The 27,148-nt window shown below is 39.9% G+C and overlaps 1 protein-coding gene and 1 long non-coding RNA gene across 5 annotated transcripts in view; one reads left to right on the top strand and one right to left on the bottom strand.

Annotated features, from left to right (window-relative positions):
- The window catches only part of ASMTL (acetylserotonin O-methyltransferase like), a 24,946-nt gene extending 869 nt beyond the window's left edge, over nt 1–24,077 (bottom strand). The window contains exons 1-13 of one of the 4 annotated variants that reach the window (XM_064646173.1): nt 23,958–24,077; nt 22,863–22,994; nt 21,067–21,114; nt 20,413–20,477; nt 17,731–17,792; nt 15,538–15,646; nt 12,021–12,447; nt 10,084–10,246; nt 8,154–8,338; nt 6,068–6,197; nt 4,815–4,958; nt 4,152–4,274; nt 2,411–2,500 (exon numbers count right to left, since the gene is read on the bottom strand). In XM_064646173.1, the coding sequence (XP_064502243.1) occupies nt 2,411–2,500; nt 4,152–4,274; nt 4,815–4,958; nt 6,068–6,197; nt 8,154–8,338; nt 10,084–10,246; nt 12,021–12,447; nt 15,538–15,646; nt 17,731–17,792; nt 20,413–20,477; nt 21,067–21,114; nt 22,863–22,994; nt 23,958–24,050 (1,771 nt within the window). In that variant the 5' untranslated portion in view covers nt 24,051–24,077. Of the gene's footprint in view, nt 1–1,330; nt 2,501–4,151; nt 4,275–4,814; nt 4,959–6,067; nt 6,198–8,153; nt 8,339–10,083; nt 10,247–12,020; nt 12,448–15,537; nt 15,647–17,730; nt 17,793–20,412; nt 20,478–21,066; nt 21,115–22,862; nt 22,995–23,957 lie in introns of those variants that run through there. The other 3 variants (XM_064646174.1, XM_064646175.1, XM_064646177.1) reach the window with 3 other exon arrangements.
- On the top strand, nt 23,973–27,148 carry LOC135409972 (uncharacterized). The gene is made up of 2 exons (XR_010428458.1): nt 23,973–24,087; nt 26,657–27,148. It is a non-coding gene; the product is annotated as an uncharacterized LOC135409972 (long non-coding RNA).

The raw sequence follows: 27,148 nt of genomic DNA, 5'->3' as shown, positions 1-27,148 counted from the left end.
GGCAGGAGGCCACCAACTAAGATCAAAATAGCAGCAGTTTACAGTAATTTTATTACTAAGTGATGCATAACATTCATATCTTTCTGCCCTTTAAGACAACCTCCTCAGAGCCATTCCTACTCATACACCTCAGATATTTAACAATTGACTAGAAAGTTTAAAACCTAACCCCCTCATTCTTCATGTCTTGAAAAATCTTCCTCAGTTATGTGTATTGCTTAGGAAATATTTTCAGTGTCAGACCACTAAATCCACCCTTTCTACCAGTCAGCAAAAGATATCAGCTTTCTCCACAGCAACTGAAAAACTCATTTTGAATATTAATGAGAAAAGATGAGCTTATAGTTTCTCAGGTGACTGGAATACACCAAATGATTATAGAACATCTGAGACTGAAACAGACCACAGGAGACCTCCAGTCCAATCTCCTATTCCAAGCAGGGCAGCTCCACAGTCAGCTCAGGTTGTTCAGGGCTTTGTTCTCATATCCTGAAGCCTCCAAGGACAGAAATTCCACAGCCTCTCTGGGCCACCTGCTCCAATGCTTAATTATCCTGAGAGTGCAAAGCTGTGGTGCATTACCACAGACACCATGCCCAAGGGACTAACACTTAATGTGTATGGAGTGTTGTGCTTTAATCATAAAGTACACTGAGGTTGTGTGGTAACCAAGAACATTCTATTCAAATTTTACAGTCAGATACATAGTACTTAGGGGCACAGTTTTAAAGTCTGTGAGAGTTATAGGCAGGCTAACTTTAGGATTGAAACTTTCTGACTCAAACAGCTTATAGCAGCTTAAAGAACAGCATTATGACTAAGTATGAGATGAAAAACATCTGACTGCTGGAATGAGCCTCAGTATACAACCCTGTTAAGCTACTGGCAAGCTTCATGTCAACATGGAAAAGAAACACTTTAAATTTATTCAGTTGTTGAATATTTGGCCTTATCTTTAAATGTCTGTACAGATTAGATCAGTCAAATTTCCATTTAAAAAACCCCTTCTGCTAAGAATTAAAAACCTCAGTGTGGTAGAAGTCTGACATTTCCCTGATTTTGGACAGCTGAAATGCTAAGTAGTAGGCATGTTTCTTCTGATGATTTGAATCACTGTAGCACGATTCCTTTACTCAGTGCTCAAAGAGCAAAGTAACTCTTGATTAATTACATCCAGGCAGATGCAACTCTTGACCTTGCTCATCAGCTCACTCTCTTTTGCTGAGGTTGGTGGGTCAGTGTTGGCACAGCCTCTTTCAAACTGGTTTATTGGGATTATTGCTGTACGAGTGTGACAGGCAACAAACTCACAACTGATAAAGAAGAAAGCTAGTTTGAAAGTACAGCTTTAATTTCCAGAGAGGCTTCCACTACAAAGTATATGTTAAATAGAAAACATAAATATCAATGAAGTATCAGGAAAAAAATAAACATTAGGAGAGATGACAATAGTAACAAATTACTTGAAGAGATAAGATACAGCATATACTTCTCCAATTAATGACTGAAGCAGGAAGAAACTTAATTTTCATAAGAGGTTTTATACATAAATCCTAAAACTCATCTCAAGTAATGAGATAGAAAACATATACAGCCATTCATATTCAGAAACCCCCAAAAGTGATAGTAAGCAATAGGAACAGCACTGAGCTGCAACTTGTATGCGTACAGACTGTGGCTGGAGGTCAGAGGCCACTGAAGTTCCTTTGTGATGTTATAGCTGCTGTAGGAACACATTTGAGTTTTGTCCTGTTTTCACTTTTGCTTGCAGAAAGAATGCTTAAAAGGGTGTCCTTAAGATGTTTTTGAGCAAAGTCCCACAGAACAGTGATAAAAAAGGGATTAATATCCCCAATTTCAGACAGATAGCACAATATTAATTTTTTTCATTTCTGATAAAAATGAGCAGTAACCACTGAACACGCTGCAGAAGGAGAATTCTATTTTAAGGTCCAAAAAAACTAAGGTATTAATGTGGCTCAATACAAGCTTGAAGTTTTAACTTGACATGATATACAGATATGTCAAATCTAAGCTTAATACAGTCTGAAAACTTGCCAAGAGAACTGGACATTAAGGTATTTCATACACAGGAGTTTTGGCCTGCCCCAGATACCTTTTAAAATGCATAGAACTTACTCCTGCAGGAGCTGCAGTCCAACTTTTTGTAATAAGTCTGCTTCAGATAAAGGGTCAAAATAATCCTAAACTAGTAACAGGTGTTGGTTGATGATGCATATATTGCACAAGTGGATGAAAATCCCAGTTTGCTTCTGGGCATACTACAGTGACAGACTCTTTTTGAAGCATAGAACAGCATCTAATAAGTTTCCTGTGATCTTAATTTGTACATCTGTGAAGCTGTACTTCTCCAGTAGCTGTTTATATTCTGAGCCACTTCTCTGCTTGCCTTCAGTAATACTGAGGGACTGTAGCACAGCTCTAGAAGGGTGTGTCTTCTGTTCATCAAGCACAGTTTCTGCCACTAGCAAGGCACTTCCTCCAATTCCAAAACAACCAAAAGTGGTTCAGTGTAATAAGTATTTTTAGCTTCAAGTTTTTAGGGTTTTGTTCAGAGACAGTTCTAGGAGTCCCTCAGGCTAATTTTTTAATGGAAATCAGTGAAAGAACTTTCAGTAATCTCTTCCTGAAGGCAACCGTGTTATTGTTAAAAAGAAGGGAGAGTTTAGAGCACTGTCTCCGCTTCAGTAAAGTTCATGTCACTGCCTGACTCTTGAACTCAGCCTTGCTTTCATTTGAACCAAACAACTCCTGTAAGTATCTGTCATACACAAATCTTTGCACAGAAAGATTAATACAGTTACTCCCAATTTTCTTTAATTTATAATCAGGATTATACTTTATGGCCTAGATCTTATTTTGAATGTTCTCCTCTGAAACGAACTTCGGGGCTACAGCTGGATTAAGGAATCAGATGATCTTAGCAGTCAGGCTTTTCTGCTTTCTGTCTTCTCCTTTGATCTTTAATACTGCCTGAATATGAGTCAGCAATGTGCTCTAGCAGTCAGTCCAAAGGGCCAACTGTGTCCTGGGATGCATCAAGCATAGTACTGCCAATCACTACACAGGTGATTGCCTCAGTCTACTCTGCACTGGTGCAGCCTCACCTCAAATACTGTGTGCAGTTTTGGCTGCCTCAATGTAGGAAGGACAAACTATTAGAGGGTATCCACAGGGAAGTGACCAAGACGGTGAAAGGCCTCAAGGGCAAAGTTTATGAGGTGCAGCTGGTTCAGCCTGGAGAAGGAATGGCTGAAGGGTGACCTCATCACTATCTAAAACTTCCTCAAGGTCGGCAGTGGAGGGGGAGGTGCCAATCTCCTCTCTCTGGCGACCATTGACAGGACAGGAGGAAATGGAATGAAGCTGCATCAGGCTAAGTTCAGTTTGGACATTAGGAAGAGGTTCTTCACCCAGAACATGTCTGGGCACTGGAACAGGCTCCCCAGGAAGTGGTCGGTCATGACACCAAACCTGACAGAGTTCAAGGAACGTCTGGACGATGCTCTTAGTCATATGATCTAGTTTTAGTCCTGCAAGAAGCAGGGAATTAGACTGGATGATCCTTATGGGTCCCTTCCAACTTTAACTAGAACTACTGAATTGAACTATTCTATGATTCTATGATTCAAATGCAGGAGAAAGTCAAAGAGGCTACATACTTCTCAAGGTATGTGTGCATAAAGTAGTACTGAGCTCCAGCCAGCTGACCATATTCTGGGCACTACTGAGACAGCAAAATGACAGCAAAATCACTGCTTCTTGATTAACCTAAAGGAACTTTAGTTAGACCATTTTTGTGTCTAGAAATAAGCACATGCTTGGTTATTTGGTGATACAGTGCTTAGTAAGAAAGACTGGGCCTGTCAGAGATTGGGGAGATGATACAGTTGGATGTGAAGCCTGCAACTATAGTAAAAGCTTATTTATATATAATTTTACTTGCAGTTTTGTTTCCTTCTTTTTCTTAGTACATATTACCATAATGCAAGCCTAGACATTCAAGCAAAGGCTACTACAACTGAACAGAGAAATATGGGGTTTTTTTATATGAACTTATGATTGCTCATTAAAGATACATTAACATTCACCTTTAATTCCACAAGATGAAAAAAACCCCCAAAACTTACCTGGTCTGCAAAGAGCTGATATCTTGCTTAACAGCACATGTATCTTTTCATCAGGCCAGTCATGAAGAATACGTGAAAGGATGTAAAGATCTGCTTCTGGAAGCTTATCCTTGAAGAAGTCACCTGTTGGAAAGCAAAGTTAGTACATTCCTACAGAAACCACAGAATATATTCCTACAAAATGAAATTAAAATATTGCAGAGGAACTAGGAGCTGCAGCAGAGGTAAAGAAAGTAACAAGAACGAACAGGTACAGGTATGCTCTGATATGCAGATAAGGAAAGCCTAGTTAAAGAGAAGATCAGATCACAGGTAAGAATTCTGTAACATAAGAATGGAGAGCAAGCCTAAAGCAAGGAAGGAGACAAAGTTCTTTGCAGCCACCATGTTGATCTTGCCTAGAAATTAAATGCCTGAGGACATGCAACCTCTGCTCCCAGAGCTAATCAAAAAATGACTCATTCATACTTATTTATCCACATTCTCCAATCACAGCAGGTTTGTTTTTATCCTCACAGACTTGAAAAATACAATGTCCCCTTTTAGGGTGGGTGAGTCTGCAGTGCCTTGTACTAAGATACATTTTTGGAGCAGCAGCAAAAGAGTCTGTTCTGTGCTTCAGGATTAACAGAAATCATTCAAAAGATCATGCACTACATTTACCTGATACAAATGTCACTGGAGCTGTGTGTTGTCCTGAAGGCTGAAAGTAAGAGATGTTTGCAAGGACTTCTGGAAGGTCAAATACTGTGACCTTGAGATTTGGGTATATTTGTACTAATTCACGAGCCAGAGCTCCAGTGCAACCTGTTAAAAGTTTAAAAAAGTCAAATCAAGTATCTTCTCCCAGCATTTTCAGGCATTTTTAAGGACAAGGCTGTATATAAAATAGAGACATCAAATCAGAACTAGAGGCAGACAGTCAGCTCCACAATTAAACATGGGCAATAGGACTTCCTGGTGGTTAGAACAATGTTTTAAAGCTTGGGGAATGCAGGCATGACTCCTTACTGATACAGAATAGCTAATATGACCTTTGATACCAGTACCTCAGAGTTTTTTCGGGGAGCAAAAAGCTGTAAATGAAATGGCAAGGGCTTCTAATTTGTTGACAAAGAGCAGTAGAACTGTTTAGAATTTCAAAACCACCAGTATATGAAGTTTGACAAACACTCTCCAGTGTAGCAAAGGATAAAGATCACGAAATGTTGGAGTATCTGCAAAAGTGGCAAAGGTTGCACCAGTATTGTTTTAATTCCTCTGACATGCTGTCCACCTCCCCAGGCACTAAATAAAGTGTTCTTCCTTCAGTGGATCTTTCCCTATGTAATAACACTCCCTCTGTGCAGCTCCAAGCACAGGGCAAAAAAAGGCTGCTAACAAGAAGAGTTTCTTCAGGTGTACCATTGGTCTTCAACATTTTGGTGGACATCTTAGATATTATTAAAATAATCAACAAAAGAAACCAAAAACAATCAAAACCTTTTGTTCTAGCAGCGATGTGTTTCAAGTTTGACACCCCAATAAGAATGGTTCACTACTTTCATTACTTTTGAAGATCTTGGATGTGTCAAAGGAGAGCAACAACACAGCTTAAAATGGCACTCCCAGCCCAATGCTCTATCACTTGAGCCACAAACTATCTTATTTTCTGTGTTGAGCTGTGTCAGTATGTAACTGATTGAGACAAGCATTCACTTATTTCAAACTACTCAAATACCATTTAGGTAACTCTGCTTTCAATTAGGCTGCACTCGGTTCCTTCATTCTGACATTACAATATCAGGAAAATAACAGTAGTTAATATTACTACAGTTCTAGTAAAAAAATGATACATATGTTTTAAGTAATAAAATGTGGAACTGAAATCAAGCTTTTCCTTTTAATTTGTATACAAATACAATTACAAGAAATACCTCCTAAATCACAAGCAGATTTAAACCGCGAAAGATCAAATGCTGTAGCCACGTCTCTTGCTGTCAGGCGAGCAATGCTGTGCATGGCAGCCATAAAACGTTGCTTTCCCTCCTGGCTGTGATAATAGTCCTAAAAAGAAAAAAAAACCTGAAATTGATTTTCATTATTTATCTAAAACTATGTACGACCAAGACAGTAGGTGCACACTGTGAACATTAGAATTCTAAAAATAAAAGATCAGTTAAAAGTGCCACTGAATAATTGCTAATGAAAGTCCTTTGTTGTTTTACTGTAGTGAAAAGCAGACTTTTGCATCCCCTCAAGAATTCTGATCACAGATGTCTTTTGCAGTGTGTCTCACAAGACAAACTTGTCTGGTTTGAACTGGGTCTTGGTGAACTCCCAGAGGCTGTTAAATTCAACACTTCTACCCGTGGGAGCGGGGGCATCATAGCAGGAAAAAGAGGTAATCTGAAAAGTGCCTTTTGAAGAAGTAGTGTGTCTTTCACATATAATTACTAACACATTTGTTCCACAGTAAGATGTCTCCAGACTTTAAACTGCTTGAAAGGGCAGATTTAGGAGACTGAAAGACAACCTCAGGTATTCCTTCTTCTTGACATACTCACAAATTGCTTTCATTTAATTCTGACATTTATTCTCCCATCATGGGAAAATAACCAGATAACTGGACTATAATGTAAATCTGAAACATTAAAGCTCATGCAATTTTTTGTTGGCTTTTTTTTTTTTTTAATTAGGGAAGAAGCAAGCATTCAGTATCAAAATCTCATTACATGATACATATGCATGAATCCCTTTATGTCTCACTTTCATACAGATTTCACCAGTTATGGCTGGTTTTGTGGCTACAGTGGAACAGAAGAACCTCTAGGCTGTGGTGTGCACAGTGCTCATGTATTTCTGCTCAGACATACTATCCTGTACATATAGAGAGCCCAGGTCCAGACTGGTCACAGGCATCACTCAAGTGAAGGCAAGTTGGTAAAATCCAGGTGTGTAACAAAGGATGAGATCCAGTTCACATTCATTAAATCACTGAATTAGTATATAAATTTAGGCATCTACTGCAGCAGCTATCCTAACACAAAGTATATTAATTCTCTTTGAAGGACCCTTTGAATGATTCCTAAAGGAGTTTCTGTTCACCAGTAATCTAAATACTAACATTAGGTTAACAAGACCTTCCTAAGTCTCCAAAAGCTCTTATTTCCTTCCATCAACTGTACATGAGGGATGTAGACATCTCCTTTAGGAGGCTGGTTTCATCACCATCTAGAAGTTAAATACAAATTAAGAACCTCAGGATGTAGTCTGAAGTACGCAATTTAAGCCAGCGCTGCTGTCAGAGATGAACTCCTGACATTCTCCTGCTCACGCTAACAGCTCCCTCCTTAAACAGGCACAAATATTTATGCCTCTCCACCTGCTTCACCAGATGGGTAACTCACAAGTTAGGCTAATTATAACCCTAAGTGATTCTCCAGTCTGAACACATGCACCTGGGCTAGCATTGGAAAAGGAATGCCAGAGAGATGGAAACAGTTGGTGGAAAGGATTACAATTTTATCAGCAACATACAGCAGCTTGAAGCACATACAAAACTACAAACCATCATAAAGGAGATTAGATCCCTTCTCCAACAGAAAACAGCTTTGACTACACAGTCAGAACAGCCCAAATGGGATGCACATCAGTATCAAGTGACTGGCACCTAATATGAAAGGAGTGCATGTGTGATAAGGTACTAATTGGTTTTATAAAAAGAACACAAATGTAAATTAAACAAGCTTAGAGGTTGTTCTGTGGGTGTGTCTGTGGGATGGGCAACACTTCAGACAGAATTTTTGTCAGTGCTTGAATTTCCCAATATGTTCTGTAACTGCTCTACCACTTCATAGCCTAAAGTTGAAGGGAACAAAAGCCTGGGACTCATGAGTTGCTCTGTGTTTCTACCATTTCTGAGACTGACAAACTTCCTGAGACAGCACAGTCTCCATTTGCCCCTAGATCAGTTCTGGGCTCCTCACAGCTGGCTTTGATACTAATGAGAGTTTTTATTACCTTAAATAAATCCTCTTCTTTCTTTCCAAAGGCTCGATGGTTCTGCCTAGTGCCTTCTTTGATAGCAGACTCCAAGTTTGTAAAGAGAGGCCAAAGGTGATCATTAGAGTGAATAATGTAGCCATGAAGTGAGTATTCACCATCTGAGGTCAGGAAGGTATTTGCTGAGTCTGTATTACTGTAACCTTATGGGAAGAAAACAATTGTAACCAGCTTTGTTTCGGTACTTTACAACTGTCACTTAAAATCTGAAAGCATGTTTTCCTGCTAGCAAATCCTGATCTTATGAGCTATTAATAGAAATTTTGCATAAAAAGTAAAGAATTCCCAAACTCTTGTCACTCTGAAAGGAGCAAGTACTTAGTTCCTAAAAAGAATTTAGATGCTGAAAAATATAAATACACATTAACTTATTATTTTTGTTTTAAATCTGAGTACCTCAGATCCCTAATATTCAAGGGAGAGTGTTAGAAGTTCCTCATCCTTGATTGCATTTTTGTTTAGATTATGGCTTCTTCTTCCCTAAATTCAAGCTTTCTCCAGTATGTTTTGCCTTTGTCTTGACCTTTAACCAAGTTAAAAAGACTCCTTTATCTCCTTTTCTTGGCACTCAATCATTTCATGTCTTACTATGTACATGATATATATGGAAACTTAGAAATACATAGTGTGGACTGAAAAAGTTATTCCTAATACTGACTCTCTCACCTACATAGACTTTCAAGGACTGTTACAGTTAAGGGAACTAAAATTTAGATTGTTGTTCACGAAAGGACACATTCCAGAGCTCTCATTAAAATCCCGATTCTCTGCTGAAGACTGACTGCACTGCTGCAGCAGGGAATGGAATTTGACCATTACTTTAGATAGAAACATAAAAGTCTTTTCCAAAGTGCTTCTAAGATTATCAAGTCCAACCTTTAACCCAACACTGTCAAATTCACCACTAAACTATGTCCCCAAGTGCCACATCTACATGCCTTTTAAATAGCTCCAGGGGTGGTGACTCAACCACTTCCCTGGGCAGCCTGTTCCAATGCTTGACAACTCTTTCAGAGAATAAATTTTTCCTAGTATTCAATCTAAATCTCCTCCAGCACAATTCAAGGCCATTTCCTCTTACCCTGTTGCTTGTTACTTTTGAGAAAAGACCAACTCTGACCTTGCTACAGCCTTTTTTCAGGTGGTTGTAGAGGGTGATAGGGCCTCCTCTAAGCCTCCTTTTCTCCAGGCTAAACAATCCCAGCTCCCTTCTCATAAGACTTGTACCCCAGACCCTTCATCACCTCTGTTACCTTTCTCTAGACACACTCCAGCACCTCAGTGTCCTTCTTGTCATGACGGGCTCCAAAGTGAACACAAGATTTGCGGTGTGGCCTCACCAGTGCTGATTCAAGGGGAGGATCCCTGCCCTGTTCCACACTATTTCTGTGTGGCCACACTATTTCTGATACAATCCAGGACACCATTGGCCTTCTTGGCCACCTGGGCACACCGCTGGCTCATATCTATCTGCTGTTGACCAGCACCCCCAGGTGGGCAGCTTTAAAACCACTCTTCCCCCAGCCTGTAGTGCTGCAGGGGGTTGTTGTGACCCAAGTGCAGATGACACATCTGAGCTATTACACTGCTCCCTGGGACTGTCCATATAACCTTTTCTTAGATACTTGCTCAGTACTATGTCCAGAGAGCAAACACAATCTAAGGTTTCCACAAAGGACACCTGAATGTGTTTGTTGCATAAAGCTTGCCCCAACATGGACCAATTCCAGCTACTGATAATTAAAGCAAAGGAGCAATATCTGTTCCCCCTTCCCCCAAATCCAAGTTACCCACAATATCAAGTTAGACTTGATACACCTTCAAAGCATCTCTTCTGGTCCTATAGTCTTTCAGTTACATGGAGTTGCAGGGAAGATAAATTAGTCACCTTGTCGTGTCTTCTCCAGTAATCCAAGAGCAGCACACGCATCAAGGAGTCTTTCTGTTCCACACACAGAGGTTCCAATCTCATTTGCAATATCCACAGCCTTCAGTGGACCTTTATGTTTCAGATGATCAAATATCTTCAGCTTAGAGGCTACAAGCAGAGCCTACATGTAGGTAAAAAAATTGCTATAGTGTGTTGAGTTTAAAAGACTGCAACCAAGAAACAAAAGAATCTGCCTACAATTATTCTACGCAACTACTGTTCTTGAAGTGCAACACAGCTTAACAAACTCCTAAAAATTGCTTCTTTCCCTCTCAGAGGGTTTCAGTATCTTAGCTGATAACAGGTTTTTTAGCAAAAGCGTTTAGGAGAGAAGGGAACTCAAAATATTCTGGGATGCAGCCTAAAGATTTTGCACGAAGATCACTTCTTTATTCAGATATCTAGCAGACTCTCATCTATAAGACTGTTCCATAAGGTCAAACATTCTTAAGCATATGAATCAATACCAAAAGATCAAATTAAATTTGATTTACCCAAAACATATAGAACTGAAACTCTCCACAAAAACAGTGTAACAGAGTCAGTTGCTATGATATGGGTCCTTGTTTTATTAAAATTAAGGGAAAAAAACCCAAACAACTTCACCACACAGCTGCACTACATCACAGCTTATTAATAGGATACATACATATGGAATGGGGATGAGAGAACAGATAGTGCCTCATGGTGAAGAAAAGCCCGTGGGCAATAGTGGTCTAAGCTGAAAACCTTAGCTGAACTTGTGAAGATATACTAACCAAACCAGAGAGGAAAGTTAATGACATGTAATAATATATACCTCTTTGTTTGAAATCTGCGATTTTGCAGTTTCAGGATTCTAAAGTAGTTAAAACACCTAAAACCAAGAAATTTATGTAGTGCTCAAGAGTGAAGGCACACAGCAACCATAGAATGCATTTCTTTGCAACTGCAAGCGACTATAATGTACTTAAAAATTAATGGTAATCAAGGAAATGGATTGACCTTCTGCTTAATAGAAATTAAACAGAGGAAAAGGTTAACTTCCCTCTTACCCCTCAAACTCCTTATATATTTAGTTCCAAGTTTGCATTTCATTGCCACTTTAGCACTTTTATTTAGCACTTGCTTTTCCAAAAGCACAAGTGACTTGATGGAGAACAGTAATCTATTAGAATGATCATTGTTCATTTCTTCTTCCCCTTCTTCACTATCATCTTCACTACACTGAAACTGTGAGTAGAAAACCTGGGGTACTTAAAATGTCCAGCTATACAGTTCTCATCATGCTTGGCTGCTACATAGAGCATGTGACTCTGTTCATGAGCTCTTATGAGTATGCAACCATCACATACAGTATGGATATTATCAGTTAAACACATCTGGAACACAAAGTAGGTTGTTAAAAAACAATATCCTTAAGAGGCAATAAAAAAATTAAGCTCTTCCACAGAATTCTAATGCTAAGCATTAAAAGTCAGAAAGGAAATATAATATACACAATTCTTGTCACAGTTTTAAGGCAGGTAAGTTAGCCATATTAAATGCTTTCTTTGCAGAGTATATAAATTTCAGCTTGGTTGTGCTCTTCTGATCAGTTAAAAAAAAAAAACAAACCAAAAAAAACCACAAAACCTCACAAAACTTCTTTTCCCTCTTATCTCGAGAGAGAAAATTATCAAATGGGTAACTGAAATTTCATAGAACAGACAGAACAGATAAAAGCAAATACAAAAACCCACCCAACAATGTTTCAGCTATCTTAGACTCGCTAGAACTTCAGTGGTCCTTTTTTTCTAATTATTAATACATTCATACTCCAGCTCAAGTATTTCATATTACCTGGTACATACTGAAGCCCAATGAAACAATCATATCAGACAGCAATGTAATGAACAGTCTTATTTTTTCCTTACCTTTGAAGCCCTAAAACCATCCATCAGCTCTAGAATTTTAGATGGAACTTCTGGTGCTCTTTGTGACACTCCATTCTGATTTTCCAAAGGTACTGTAAAACCAGTTCTGACACCAGAACTGTTTTCAGAAGTGTAAACACCTCCTGAGGAATGCTTCCCACTGCTGTCCAACTTACTGGCACCTTTGTGCTCTGTGAAATTTGAAGATTCACTTTCTCCATCACTTAGGTTCTCAAAAGTGTCCACAGAAGGGATAGAGTCATACTTTTTATGTTGTACATTATGCTTAGAGGGTGGATAGTACAATTCTGCTAGCTTTTTGCAGAAGTGATTCAGAGGAAATCCCATCACATTCAAGAAGTCTCCATGGACATACTCAACCAACATACCACCAAGGGCCTGGATACCGTATCCACCCGCCTTGTCCCTGGGGAAGATAAAGGAAAACCAACATATATCTAATTAGGGTTAAGAGCAAAGGTAACACAGAACACAAAAAATCCACCAGTACTGCAGAAGCTGGAATAAAGATTATATAATATATATAATAGTGTACTCATGTTAGAGGCAGATTAAATCTACTAGCTACGCTCAACACTTCAATTTATAAATCACAAGATAAATATAAAGATCAGTATTTCTGCTAAGGGTGAGTAGCCAAAGGTCTTCATGTTTCAGACAGCCCAAATGCCACAGTCCCCTAATCAGGAGGTAACACCAGCTGACTGTATTGCCATAGGTTACCCAGCATTCCCCAAGACCTGGCTACCAAAAAGGTAACAGCAAGAGTCACTGAGACCAACACTGCCACTGGGTCACTCAGATGCATGCTGACCCTCACCCTATTCCACAAGGCTGAAAAGCCTTTAGGAATATGTCAGGTCCCAAAGTAGCTCACAATGAAGATGGCATCCTAGAACTAAAATGACCTTAGAATGCATCTTGCAGTTCTCAAATCACAGCAATGCCTAAACCGAGGATTGGGAAGACAGGACTCTGTTGTGAAGGAGCAACCCGTTCAAACAAATTCCACTACATTCCATTCAGCCCTATCCAACTCCTGCACAACCATCCAAGATACGAGTAGAATTGTGGTTCACAACACTGTGCTCTTAGATGTCACGGTAATGCTGGTAATTTGGCACAGGAACGTACGTGCACAGAAAGTAACCTTGGAAATCTAGTTTGTCTTTAGGTGTAATTATGCAAATTCCACAGTGTGGACTGGAAATACATACAAGCAGATAAGCTGCAATAGACCCAACAATTTTACTATTTGCATAGAAGGAAGAAGGCAGTTAAAAGTATGTTTCCTACATAACTACAGAATCTGAAAGCCTACGTCAGCAAGCTTTGAAACCAAAGGTCAGTCACTCTTGGATTTATTAACTTAAGGTAGCATGGAATTACATAAACTGCTTGTGAAAGGAAGTTACTAGACAAAGAATAATTGCAAATTTTTCATCTTAGATTTGATCAGAAACAGTTCTTTACATTTTTAGAACTTATTTCCAGATTCCCTTTCTAATAGTCTCCTAAAAGAAACAGAAGAATCGGTATCCCAGCAAATGCGATTTTTGAATTGCTATAAGTTAGGGAACAGGGATTTTCCTTTTATCTGGTATTTTAAGCACCAGCTTTGTCATTGTTTAAATTATTCTTTTATAATATTCTTAAGACTTACACCAACTAAATTAGGAATATTATAATGACTAAAATGTCTTTTCATTTTTAAATTAAGTCACAGACCAGTAGGGTGAAGTCATTTTTGTATATGCTCACAGGGAGGCAAAAAACACTGTGACCATCAAAAGCAGTAGTATCATATCCCACCAAGACCATTAACACAACTGGCCACATATTATTTATTTTTCTACAGAACTTTATATTCTGGTACTGGATCCTGAGTAGGACATTTACATTCTACATTTTATTACTTCACAGTTAAGGCTGAAACTGTAGAGTTCCACCCTCTGTAATCACCTCTTTCCAAGAGTGCAGTCCTTTGGTTTCGCTGCCATAAATAGAAGAGCTACCAAAAAACACACCGGATCCTCACACTGGAAGTTGTGAGGGGAGAAAGTTGTTCACAAGGGAAAGATTACAAAATAAAAAGCTGGGTCAAAGAGGCTGGCAGAAACTAAGTCTACTCATTACACAAGCCTAAAACAGTTAGGATTACTATGGTCCAGCCTTCTTTCTACAGTGAGCCAGAAAAGAAGAAACAGACCCAAGAGGACATTACATTTAGCAGTTCCTTCACAGAGTCAGAACAAATGCTTCCTATCTTCTTGATTTTATAAACTAAGATAAATTGTCTTCTGCCTCAGAGAGTAATGAAATATATTCTCTGAACCTTTGGTCCTTCAGAAACCCTTGCTGTCACACACCCTGTTTAGCAGAATTAACAGAATGACCCAGTGCTGCTCATGAGCCATTTTGTTGCAGCAAAGCACTCCTTAAGTACATTTTCTTCCAGAGGAAATAGTCAGAATATTCAAAAATAATTTTCAACCTGACATATGTCCTAAAAATCCATGGTCATTTCTGTTTCAAACTACTCCTTTATGATGTGCTGCACGCTAAAGATCACCTTTCAAAAACCCCAGGAATTTCTGTTACAAGCTGTAGTCTTGCCAAAACATTCTTCTCTGCATAATCCAGTTTAGCATCAGTCTATTTAATAAGCTGAGACCCTTGCATGCTCAGAAAGTATGCCTCATTTACAAATAAGCACTGAAATAAATCTTAAGTCTACACTGGTTTCTCTTTCCCCAGTAAAACATGACTGTATTGCTTCATAGCACAAATGAATTTAAAAACCACTACAGTTTAAATCCTTCCACGGTCAGAATTCAAATTACAGACTAAAGGTCGTCTCAGATCACCTGATATGCAGTCCATAATGCTAACTACGCCTTCACTAGGCTTCAGCTAAGACACAGAAAAGGCAAATTCCTTCAAGTCACAAATATTCCCTTGTTGTCTCCAAACAAGTACTTGTCTTTTTTTTTTTTTAACAATCTAGTCAACTTCATCTTCGTAGTAGTAGTTAGGCATTCTGTTCTCATCCTGTTTCTTCTGTGGAATCACTGTTGTCTAGTATATTTGTACATATTGTCTACATATATAAGTAACTAGTATATTACAAGGGTAGCAGCAACACAAGCTAAAAGATAATTATGGCTTAGTTGCATTGTCTCAGGTATTGAAGATCCTGAATGCCTCTGCTGACAGAGAATTAACTGTATACTGCATGAGTGCTTGCTCTAATCCAGAGTATTTCCAGTCTTCACTTTTCAAATGCATTAAGACTCTAAGAAGGTATCTCATTTTCCCTGAAGTGACAGCTCTAGAGAAGAACAAGAACAACATACTCACCTTGCATCACCCATGCTATCATTTATCATACACATAAAGCAATTTTTCACAGGACCAAACACTTCATGCTGGTGGCTTAATAACATACCCTAAGACCTATTCTCAAATGTCATGTGATAGCATCAGTCTTACTTACATTGGCTCCCCACTATGAATGTACTCCCATAGGAGCTCTTCAGACAGCTCAGAAAATTTTACTTTAGTCTCTTCATAGAAATCAGTAATTTCCATCTCTAGCTTACTGTCTACAGAAAAGAAAAGAAACAGGAATTGTAATTTAGAGAGCATAACATCTAAGTTTTATTTGGTAAACATCTGACAATTTTGCTTGGGGAAAAACTTAAAGATACTACACAGATGTATGACATGACTAATAACATTCTTGAGAGAGAGTGGACTCATAACTTCCCCAAAACAGTAAAAGCTTGCATTTCCAAGCTCTGCAGTCCTGTCTTGGGGCTAACAGATTGCTCTGCCTTTGTGGAATATGTTCTTTAATAATGCTTATACAGAGCTGCTTATGGACCGCTGGCACACACATCTGGCACTGGGTACAAAGAAGGCTACAGCTAGCCTTCCAACTTTATGACTGTTGTCAAAGAACTCTTAACAACCCATCATAGTTCAATATGTAGCTGTCACAAGAGTGGGAATGCGCAGCTGCACCTGCACTGCAGACTCAGGCATCTAGCAATCCCATCAGTAACCACCACTGACACTTTCCTATCATCTCTCAGGAAATGACAAGATTATTTCAGACCTCTCTATCTAGAAGTGGTTGAGGGAAGGTGCAATAAAGTACTGAACACGTGGGTAGGGACCCTGCTGCACCTGGTACACTGAATCTGGTATCGTTCCAGGCGAAGGCTTTTCCAAAACACGTTCAAAAGGAAACAACCTTGCACAAATGAGTGTGCACATTACAGGTTATTAGTTCTCTCTGCTCTTTTCTACAAACACCAAAACCAGCATCTCCTGTTACCACTGTCTTGATAGGAGTGGAAATTCTTGAGGAAGAGTATGAAAGATCTACAGTACAGAACAAGGGGAGAATACTAATCAACTCCTAATGGTGTTAGTGTGGAATAAAACCCCAAACATTTAATAAACCAGATAAAATAAGAAAATTGTTGCATGTGAAGACAGATTACTACATCTTTCAGTATTGATAAAAAAACCTCAATCAGCTTAAGATAAAAATTTCATCTGTAATATATATGTGGTACTTAACAAAAGCATTTTAATTATAAACTAAAACTAAAAATGTATTCTAGAAAATCCTTCCACTGATGGCATCACTTGGGAAATATGCAGATTTACAGTATTTTTATTCATCTGAATATGATGAGGCTTAAATTTGCAAATTTTAAATGAGATGTGCTGTTATAGCATCAGTACTACAGTTGTGTGCACTTTAACTTTCTTCCTACAGTAAACAATTAAAGGTAATATTATTGTTGCTGGATTGCTCCCTGGAACCCTTTGATAATGTGTTTTATTTCTTTTGCAGCAGCTCTCTTTCTACTGTACTAGCATATTAGTAAGGGTACTGGGTTACTGATTTTATTTCTATTTTACAAGAGTTAAAAGCAACGACTCCAGAAAATACTAAAACCTGTAAATACTTTATCTACAGAAAGACTGTGTTGAGTGAAATGTCAGAAAAATGATCCCTGCAAAAGCTCAACAAAAGGAATATTGGCATAATTATTACAGTGCTCCCCAAACACTCCTCAAATTATATTAATGGTACAGTTCACATAAAAATCACTTGCTTACTCTATAAATTATCTGATAAAGAACACTGATGTACTGCTCCCTACAGTTCCTTAACCGTCTGAGCCATTAAGCCATTACTCTACTCATGCCCTAAAAATGGCTCTGAAGTTGCCCTTATTTACTGAAAATTGAAGTAACTACAGATAACAGTAACCACTTGTATTTATCAGCCAGTGTAAACAGAACACAGGAATCAAGTTAATATGGATCAGTTTCTGCTCAGTCTCACACTTGGTAGTGCCTTACTTGAATTTCATTTAGAATATTCCCACAATTTACACTGGTCTTTCAATTAGTTTCACAGCTTTCAGAGACAGTATTTCTAAAGTCTATAGTGTTTTGTAATCCTTCCTGTGTGAAAACTCAATACAGCAAGAAGATTGGCTTTTGTGGGGAGGTTTTATTTCTGTTTTGATAAGGTAATTCTTGAGTAGAAAACCAATTCGGACTGTAAATGAAACATTTTCATCCTTTTTTTTCCACTTGTGTGAGTCATTATGAGAATAACTTCTAACGCAAATACCGAGCTTTAATAAAATGAAACACATACCTTTACTGTGGCAGTGTATAATAGCCACTCCTGTGAAGACACTGTGCTCTTTCCCATTTAACCTGTCAGGGAAAAGATGTGCATTAAGCAACAGTCTTATGAAATGTTTACGTGATTACATTGCTACAGCCTGAGAAACAGACCATTATATTAATCTACCACTCAGGTGGGGTTGGTCTCTTCTCCCAGGCAGCTATCAGTAAGATAAGAGGGCACAGTCTTAAGCTCCGCCAGGGGAGGTTTAGGTTAGATATTAGGAAGAAGTTCATTACAGAGAGGGTAATCAAGCACTGGAATGGGCTGCCCAGGGAAGTGGTGGATTCTCCGTCCCTGGAGGTTTTTAAGATGAGACTGGATGTGGCACTTTGTACCATGGTCTAGTAACCACAGCGATAGTGGATCAAGGGTTGGACTTGATGATCTCAGAGGTCCCTTCCAACCCAGCTGATTCTATGATTCTGTGATAATGGGTCTGACATGCACCCTGAACAAATATATTTTATTTTAGTCATTTCAATATAGGTGAAAAGACATGGGCAAAACAAAACCAACCAACCAAAAAAAAAAAAAACCAAAAAAAAAACAACCCACTATCAAAAGCTTCAGTTATTTCAAGTCTCCAAAATATCACTTATACTGTACTGGAAAAGTAGTCCATGCTATCAGTTTATTCACTGTGCATCAGGAAAGTGACTATTTCAAATGCATTAGAAAAGACCAGTCGGCACAAATACTGCTTTTACAGCCATCTTCACTAAAAGCTGGCAGTACACAGCTAGATGATGCAACTTAGACTAAGCAAGTGATAGGGAACTAGAGCATATGTTCTCATTTCATCCAGACTGGCCCTCAGAAATCCCACGGCAAGCCAGAGAGCAGAGAATCCAAATTCCATTTCCCCTCACTCCCTCTTGTAGTGGCTCTGAAGTGCCACGCTGCGGCTGATTAGTTTTGAGGACTTCATTAATCTACTGTGTCAGCAATCACTCACTCACTCTCATGGCTGGGCTTCATGGATGAAGATTTGGGAAAGGTCAGCAATAGAAGTATAATAAATAGCAAGCGAACGTGAATCTTTGAAGAGACTATTTAAGGAACAGCCTCAATGATTAGCCAGAATATTTTTGGACGTGATCAGAAGCATCTCACACTCTTTGTGTCCCCTAAAGATTCCACACTGAATTGTAAGATGAAACAGTGTGTGCAAATTTTCATCTGACACCTTGGATATATGCAAAGATGTATCATCGTCTGCATTTTTTCCTGGAGTTCCAAAAAGCTAAACATTACATGCATTTTATATCGATTGATCTAAACTTACAACAAACAAAACAAAACCCCAAACATTTGCATATGTTAGAAGTAGATTAGGCTCTGGGGGGAAAAAAATTTAATTACCTGGACATGGCATAATTTCAAGCGAAAAATCTCTTGCCAGACAAGACTCCTTTGTGAATCTCCTACTGATGACACAGGTTGCTAGCCCTTCTTTGTTTTAAAAAACTACTTTTAAATTTGAACATGCCACAAAGGATCAAACATTCAACAATGAAAAAAATTAAAAATCTATATACACTTACAGAGCAAAACTCAAAAAACCATCAAGCCACTTGTATTCACTTTTTAGATGTCTGAGTTATAATGTAAACTGACGAAACAAGCAGTTTTTCTTCCTCTACTCCCCAATAAAACAGAAGCATGATCTGAGGATTCCTCACATCTCATCCTTCAGAAAGGTGATTAGAATTAGTTAGTTAGTGTTTCTTTAAAAAAAAAAGTGCTATAAAACAACATTAAGCTTGTAGTAGGAAAAAAGCAGAAACCTCAAAAAAACCCCACCAACCTACCAACTATGGAGAACATTGATGGAAAGAGATTTTTCCTCCTCAGTTAAACTACACAATTTAAAGAAACTGTTCGTGAACTCATATGATCATGTACTTTCTTGTATGTGTAATACTAATTGCAGCCATCTGGTACCTGAAGGGAGCCTACAAGAAAGATGGAGAGGGACTTTTTACCAGAGCCTGTAGTGACAGGACAAGGGGGAGTAGGTTCAAACTAAAAGAGAGTAGGCTTAGATTAGATATTAGGAGGAAGTTCTATGCTATGAGGGTGGTGAGGAACTGGAACAGGTTGCCCAGAGAAGCTGTGGCTGCCCCATCCTGGAAGTGTTCAGAGCCAGGCTGGATGGAACTCTGAGCAACCTGGTCTGGTGAAAGGTGTCCCTGCCCATGGCAGGGGGGTTTGAACTAGATGATCTTTAAGGTCCCTTCCAACCCAAGATACGCTATCATTATTCCATTAAATCTCAAGCCTCAAGCCACTGCTATGATGGTTCCGTCCTCCTTCCCACTGTGATTTCTCTCCCTATCTCCCCATCCTGTACCAGCTGAAGCATACAGAGTCTTGTGATAAGTGATTCTGAAAATCAATCCAAGTGAAAACAAAACAGTTCATTATGTCTCTGATCAGCTTCCTACAGTGGAGGGGCAAGAGCAAGCAGCCATAGGTAACATAAAAGCAGGTCTAACTTTTTCAGTGGAAGCACTGGTTTACTCTGCTTAAAAATCACTGAAAAATTTGTGTCCATGGAGATTCTCATATACATCAAGGAATCTGTACAGCTCCTTTGAAAACAGTTTAATATACATATTTGGAATCTTACTTAAAACTACAGACCTTGACAGCATCCTATAGGCATCTTGCTTATCAACTGGTTTCTCCAAGATGTGCTCATCCACAGACTAAAACAGAAAGACAAGAGTGAATGTGCTGTTTTTTATTACTTTTCAGAAACTGAGGTCAGAAATTATGTTTAAACCGTGGTTTCAGTCAGGGCTTCAAACATGAGTCTACTGAGTAGAGCAAGAAGCACAGATATTTTGGTAGAACAGGTAATTTAGGGTCAGGCACATAATGAGCGCCACACTCTATCCCCTCCAGTGGTGGCAACTCTCAAACAAAAGGGCAATCCAACTTTTTCTGCCCTTAACCATGCACCATCTCTGTGGAGATGACAGGTATAAAATGATGCCTTCTACAAGGCACAACACTGAACAGTTTACCTGATCTGGACTTCGACAGCCAACAGTTGCCTGAGAACAGGATTTCCATTACATATTAGAGGATTCAAGGCAATACTTATGCAGTACTAGTGTTTGCAAAACCAGCAGCAAGGCCTCTGGCTCTCAAGATTTCAAAAACTACCTTGTTGGGAAAAAAGACTCATCCAGAAACACAAACTTCCCGGTGAAGGCAGCTTTCAAACTTTAAAGATGCAAGTATTTCCTATACTTGTCATAAAATAATGCTAAACCACAGAAGACTTCTTACCACAATAGTGTCTGCTCCTATGACAACATCAGGTGTTCTCATATGCTTCTGCAAAGGCATAAAGAAAGAAGATAATAATAATTTGTCAGAATAGATAGATATCTTTTAAAATTTACAGTGAGAAAACATCAGTTTACTGGTTTACAAGGAGGGCTCTACACTGATCTGAAAACGAGACAATTTCTTCATTTGCACTGTGTGGAAAACAGCAATCACTCATATGGCCATAAAAGTGAAGCTTGAGCAGCCTATTCTCACATCACAAATTTGCTCAAATACGTTGCTAATGAACAACTGCATCCAGGAAATAACAAAGGCATTCTCAAAGGTCAAGGTGGCAGACAATTCCTTTAAAGGAAGTGCCCTTATGGAAGCCAGTGTATGGAAGAGTATGGAAGCCAGAGAATACAGCCCTCTGGGATCACATTTCCAAGTCAAGTTTTATTGAAAAATAAAAACCATTTTCTCCAGCTACACCTCTCTTATCTCTTTGAAAAGGGAACATATACAGTCCATTTTCTGGTATTGAGAGGTAGCATTATATAAAAAGTCCTTGTAGCTTTTTCTGGACTTTAAACTGCATCTGTCCTTAACAGCTGAGTTTTGATTTACTTGCATGTTATCAGGTACATGGTTATTATTTAACACATCATGACAGGAAACCTATCTGTAACTGTGACCATTACATTAAAACATTTGTAGGGAGGCAATTCTTCTATAGAAATGCTGTTGATATGCTTTAAATTGCTAAATGATGTCTAAAATTAGCGGTACTAATTCCTGTATGAAGAAGTATTTTGAAATCCATTGAACAAGCATTATCCCCAGCACAGTGTTTTGTAATGAAAGTCCAAAGTAAGTCATTTAGTGAGGCTGGGTTTAAAATCCACTCTCCTAATGTTGTATCATTGTCTGAAAAGTAGTTGACAGAAAACTGGGTAACAATTTACTTTAGAGATCATGCAATATTTGCTTTGAAGAATGGTGACCTCTGACAACACAGTTAGTTTAAAGTGTTCAATATTCCTTTCCTGACACCAGTATAGCATCAACAAACATACCTCTCTCTTTCAAAGCTTTATTATTAAGAAATTATTATGGTGCATTTTATGGGATTTAATCAGCTAGACTTCAAAATAGGTCCTGGTAGACAACAGCCTTATGGCTCAAACACAGTGATAACAGTCAAGGTCATAAGTCAAATACATCATTGACAGTTTAAGCTGCATCACTGGTTGATAAAATTTAGGTTACAAAACTAGGTTCTTGTCTACAGAACCTGAAGGCACATCAACTTCTCCCTTCTTGAAATGAAACTGAGTGTTTCTTTGTCCAGAATAGAATTTGTCTTTTTTTCTGCTTTCGTCTGGTATTTCTACACTCACAAATTCTGAGCTATTGTTGTCACTACTGCTCAGTGAATGCTACAGCAAAGCATTGGATTCATATCAGGGTTTTTCCATAGTCTGTCTTCACAATCAACAAACACCTGGAATTAGGTCAGCCACACACCTGACTTTTCAAAGGAACTATCTCCCAAACAAGAGGAGGTTTGCCACTAACGAAAGATGCAGGCTACTGCAGTTTGTGCAAAGCCTGAACTGCAGGCATGAGAGTTTTGATTAGGCAAATTAATTTCAGAAAGCTGTCTTTCACAAATGACAGAAAAATAGCTATTCACCTTCGGTGGAGAAAAAGGACTCAGAGGTCACTTAAGCAGTGCATGCAAAATGAGTCACAGGAACACGCACCACCTAAAGACAAAAATCTCGTTGCCAAAATAGCTAGTAACTTACTACATGCATTCTGTTCGCTACTTCAAGAGCTTTCTGTCTTGCTGTTTCCACAGCATACTCAAAAGGGGCTGCAAAAGATGACTTTTCAAGTGTCTCCTTAAACCAGGATGGAACCACCTCAAACCGCAGGCCCTGTAACAGAGGAAAGTGATGCAATCAATCTGGTCTCATTATTAAATATTGCTCGCAAGGCATATCAAGCAAGTAGCAAATTTGACTTCTTGCTCTTTCCACTTTAACACATCTCCCCCGGCAAACCCATAGGGGAAGAACACAGTGCTTCTACCACAGTGTTTAGCACACACATATAATTTGCAAACAGCCTAAAAAAAACACACAAAAAAGCAGTCAGAAGGAACTTCTAAACCAGTGTGCTTATTTGATCTTATTTATTAGAAGCTAACTGCATTAGTAATTTCATCAGTCTTTTCCTATAAGAACTAACAGTATAAAACTTATATGCTTCATAAACAGAGTATTCTACTAGTGGATTTTTTTTTTAATTGAATCTCTCCACAGCACTTGTGCAAAGTCTTATAGGAGCTTTACCAGCCTTTACATGTCCTTATACATGTGATGGAGAGAAAACAAAACCATCCGGTTTCTGTATGGTTTTGTAAAAAAAAAAAAAAAAAACAAACCTCAATTTTTTGTTTCCAGGTTACACTTGCGAATTTACTACACCCAGCAGGCACCTTAGGTTTCTAACAACTGAGTACATGCCTGAACCTCAGCACTTCGTACTGTGAAGTTATTTTTTTCCACGTAAGTTCAATTTCTCAGTTGAATTATTAAGAATAATAACACTAAGCAATCTAAACTGGATGGGTAATACCGAAGTGCTATTCAAAAGCCTCCCGCGGCCTGCCCAGCGAGGCAGGGGCTGAACGGGGTGAACGACGAGTTATGGCCTTCTTTGCGCTCCTTAAATGCTTTACGGAAAGGACACGGCTACCTCGCTCCCCCCGGCCCGCTCCCACCGATCCCATGGAGCAGGGAGCGGACGGGCCCCGCAGGCCCGGCCCGGCGGCTGGAGGCGGCCGCTGCCCGCACACCGCGGCCCGGGCGAGGCGAGCGCTGCCCGGCCGCACTCACCGTGTTGGTGAGGATCTCCCGGCGGCGCGGCGAGGCGCTGGCCAGCACCACCCGCTTGCTGACCAGCTTCCCCAGCACGGGGTTCAACACCATGGCTGCCGCGGATCCTCAGCCTCCCGCTGCGCGCCGGGCAGGGGCGTGGAGGCACCGACGGTCTTATGTGGCGGCGGGGCCGGGGGGCGGAGCCGGGCCGGGGAGTGAAGGGGAAAGGGGAAGCTCGGGGATACGGCTTTGGCGGCCGTGGGCGTCCGGCGGTGGGAGAGTCCCTCGGCGGTCGCCCCGCCGTGAGGGGAAGGGTGTTCGCCTGGGGGGCTGCAGCTGCGCCGGTCATCAGCTGCGCACTAGCTGGCGTGGGCTTAAACCACAGAATCACGGAAACAACTGGGTTGGAAAATACCTCCGAGGATATCCAGTCCAACCTATGAACGAGCACTACCATATCAACTAGACCATAGCACCACATCCAGTCTTTCCTTAAATACCTCCTGGACAGTGACTCCACCACTTCCCTGGGCTGCCCATTCCAATTTCTAATCACTCTTTCTGTGAAGGAATTCTTCCCAATGTTAAACCTAAACCTCCCCTGGCACAGCGTAAGACTGTTCTCTTGTCCTCTCTACTGTTGCCTGGGATAAGAGGCTAACCTCCACCTGGCTACAACCTCCTTTCAGGAAGCTGTAGAGAGCAATAAGGTCTCCCTCCCCTGAGCTTCCTCCTCTGCAGGGGAAACAACCCCAGCTCCTTCAGCCACTCCTTACAGCACATGTGCTCCAGACCCTTCACTACCTTCATTGCCCTGCTCCAGAACCTCAGTGTCCTTCCTGAATTGAGGGGCCCAGAATTGAAAACAGTACTCAAGGTGTGGGTCACCGGTGCACAGCACAGGAGCCCTGTTTTATATCCCATCTCCTACTCTCCACTAATGCAGGCATGAAGTATTTTGCAAAGAGGTGCTATCACGCATTTCTTAGGTCAGAAAGAACCTCGACATAAGAAGGACACGGAACTCTTGGAGCAAGTCCAGTGGAAGCCATGAAGTTGATCAGGGGGCTGGAGCACCTCCCCTACAAAGACAGGCTGAGAAAGTTGGGGCTGTTCAGCCTGGAGAAGGGAAGGTTGTGTGGAGACCTCACAGCAGCCTTCCGTATCTGAAGGGGGCCTGCAGGGAAGCCAGTGAGGGACTTTTCACAAGGGTCTGTAGTGATAGGACAAGGAGTAATGGGTACAAACTGGAAGAGAGGAGATTTAGACTAGATATTAGGAAGAAGTCTTTTTACTGTGAGGGTGGTAAGATGCTGGAACAAGTTGCCCAGGTAGGTTGTGGATGCCCCAACTCTGGCAGTGTTCAAGGCCAGGTTGAATAAGGCCTTGAACAATGTGGGGTAGTGGGAGGTGACCCTGCCAAGGCATGGAGGGGTTGGGACTAGATGATCTTTAAGGTTTCTTCCAACCCTTAACATTCTATGATTCTATTATTATCATCACCTGTCATATTATTATAAAATTTTAATTATATCTTTTTGAGTGATTATGCCCTTTTTAGCAAGTAGAAAAAGTAGTAGAAAAAGAACATAAAAACTGAGATTTATTTCCCATAACTTGCAAATAATGTGATGGTGCATATTTTCTCCATTGGCTAGGAAAAAAGTGAAATGTGTCCTCTAGCATTAAAAATATATCCAGTCATTAAAACAGAAGTTTGCATTGAATAATTGGATCTCATGACACCTGTATCATGGACCATGTGTCTCATTGATGGAGCCAGGCTCTTCTCGGCGATACCAAGAAATATGACAAGAGGCAATGGGCAGAAATCGATGCTCAGGAATTTCCACCTGAATATAAGGAAAAACTTTATTGTACAGGTGACTGCACTGGAACAGGCTGCCCAGAGAGGCTGTGGAGTCTCTCTCACCGGAAATATTCAAGAACTATCTGGACACAATCCTGTGCAATGTGCTCTAGGATGGCCCTGCTTGAGCAGGGAGGTTGAAGCAGATGATCCTTCTTAACCTTACCCACTCTGTGATTCCATGGGTTGTGTTAGGGCTTGCCAAATCTGACAGCCCAATGGAGGTGAGGCTGCTGTGGCCCCAGCTGCCCCCAGCACCAAGGCTGAGCATGTATTGCACTGCCAGCAGGCAGACATGCACACACTGTCTATGGTTATCTTAGAGCATGTCAGAACAAAGTCACTGTTCATTTTTCAGGGCTGTGAACTGTGAAACTGCTCCTTGCTAATAAGGAGGTTTGAAAGATGCTACAGAGATGAAAACCAGAGTATCTTTCATATGATACTAATATAATTTTTAATGGAATAAAAAGACAAGGATCTCATCAGGTAACAGAAATCTGTTTCCTGGCACACACAGGGCAAAGATGTGGAGTTGTTCCTCTTGAAAAAATATTCCAATCCTGCAAGTTTAACTTAAGTGTAAATCCTAACATATACACCTTCAACATGACTGCAATACTGACCCTTTCCCGAGAAAGGGAAGTTGCAATTGTGTGGATGTTTCTAGAATTTGGGGCGCGTTTCTTACCCAGAGTCATCTTTCTATACTACACCTTGCTTTGTATGGGATATAAGCAAGCATGGTAAACTAAAATCAGACACTCCAGAGAAATAAGACAATAGTGCAAAGTTTTCCATCTCAAACCAACAGGCTCAATTTTCTTCTTTTCCTCATTTTATTCAGTCTTCCAGTATAGTTCCACTGGTGTGAAGCTGCAACAAAACAATGAAATTGTGACTCCATCCCAACCCATGTAAATGTATAAAGAAGAGACTGGACATGACAGAACACCTTCTGTTCCTGCCAGCGTGTTTTGACAGACAGGAACAAACACAGATCTGTCTCCAGTCACCAGTACAGCCTTTAGAGATGCAACATAACTTCCCTGTCTTAGGTGTGGCATCCCATTAACTGAAGAGTAAGGCAAGCAAGATTTGTTTCCTTCGGTTGAATTCTGCTTGTATGCTGCTCCTCTGCTTTGCACAACAGACTTTCTGAAAGTAAAATAAATAAATAAACCAATAAATAAATGAAAGAGAAACATTTCCTAAAAATATTTTATGAACTTTTAAATTTGTTTCTCAAATATAAACAATTCATGAACAATTTTCCATGAAAGTTCAGACAATACCCGAAAATGGAAACCAATAAAAGAGGTTTTTCATGTGAAGAAAA

Source organism: Pseudopipra pipra, chromosome 2 (assembly GCF_036250125.1).
Source record: "Pseudopipra pipra isolate bDixPip1 chromosome 2, bDixPip1.hap1, whole genome shotgun sequence".
In the NCBI taxonomy this organism is placed as follows: Eukaryota; Metazoa; Chordata; class Aves; order Passeriformes; family Pipridae; genus Pseudopipra; species Pseudopipra pipra.
The sequence above is the reverse complement of the archived record's forward strand: the minus strand, read 5'-3'. Positions and strand labels throughout refer to the sequence as shown.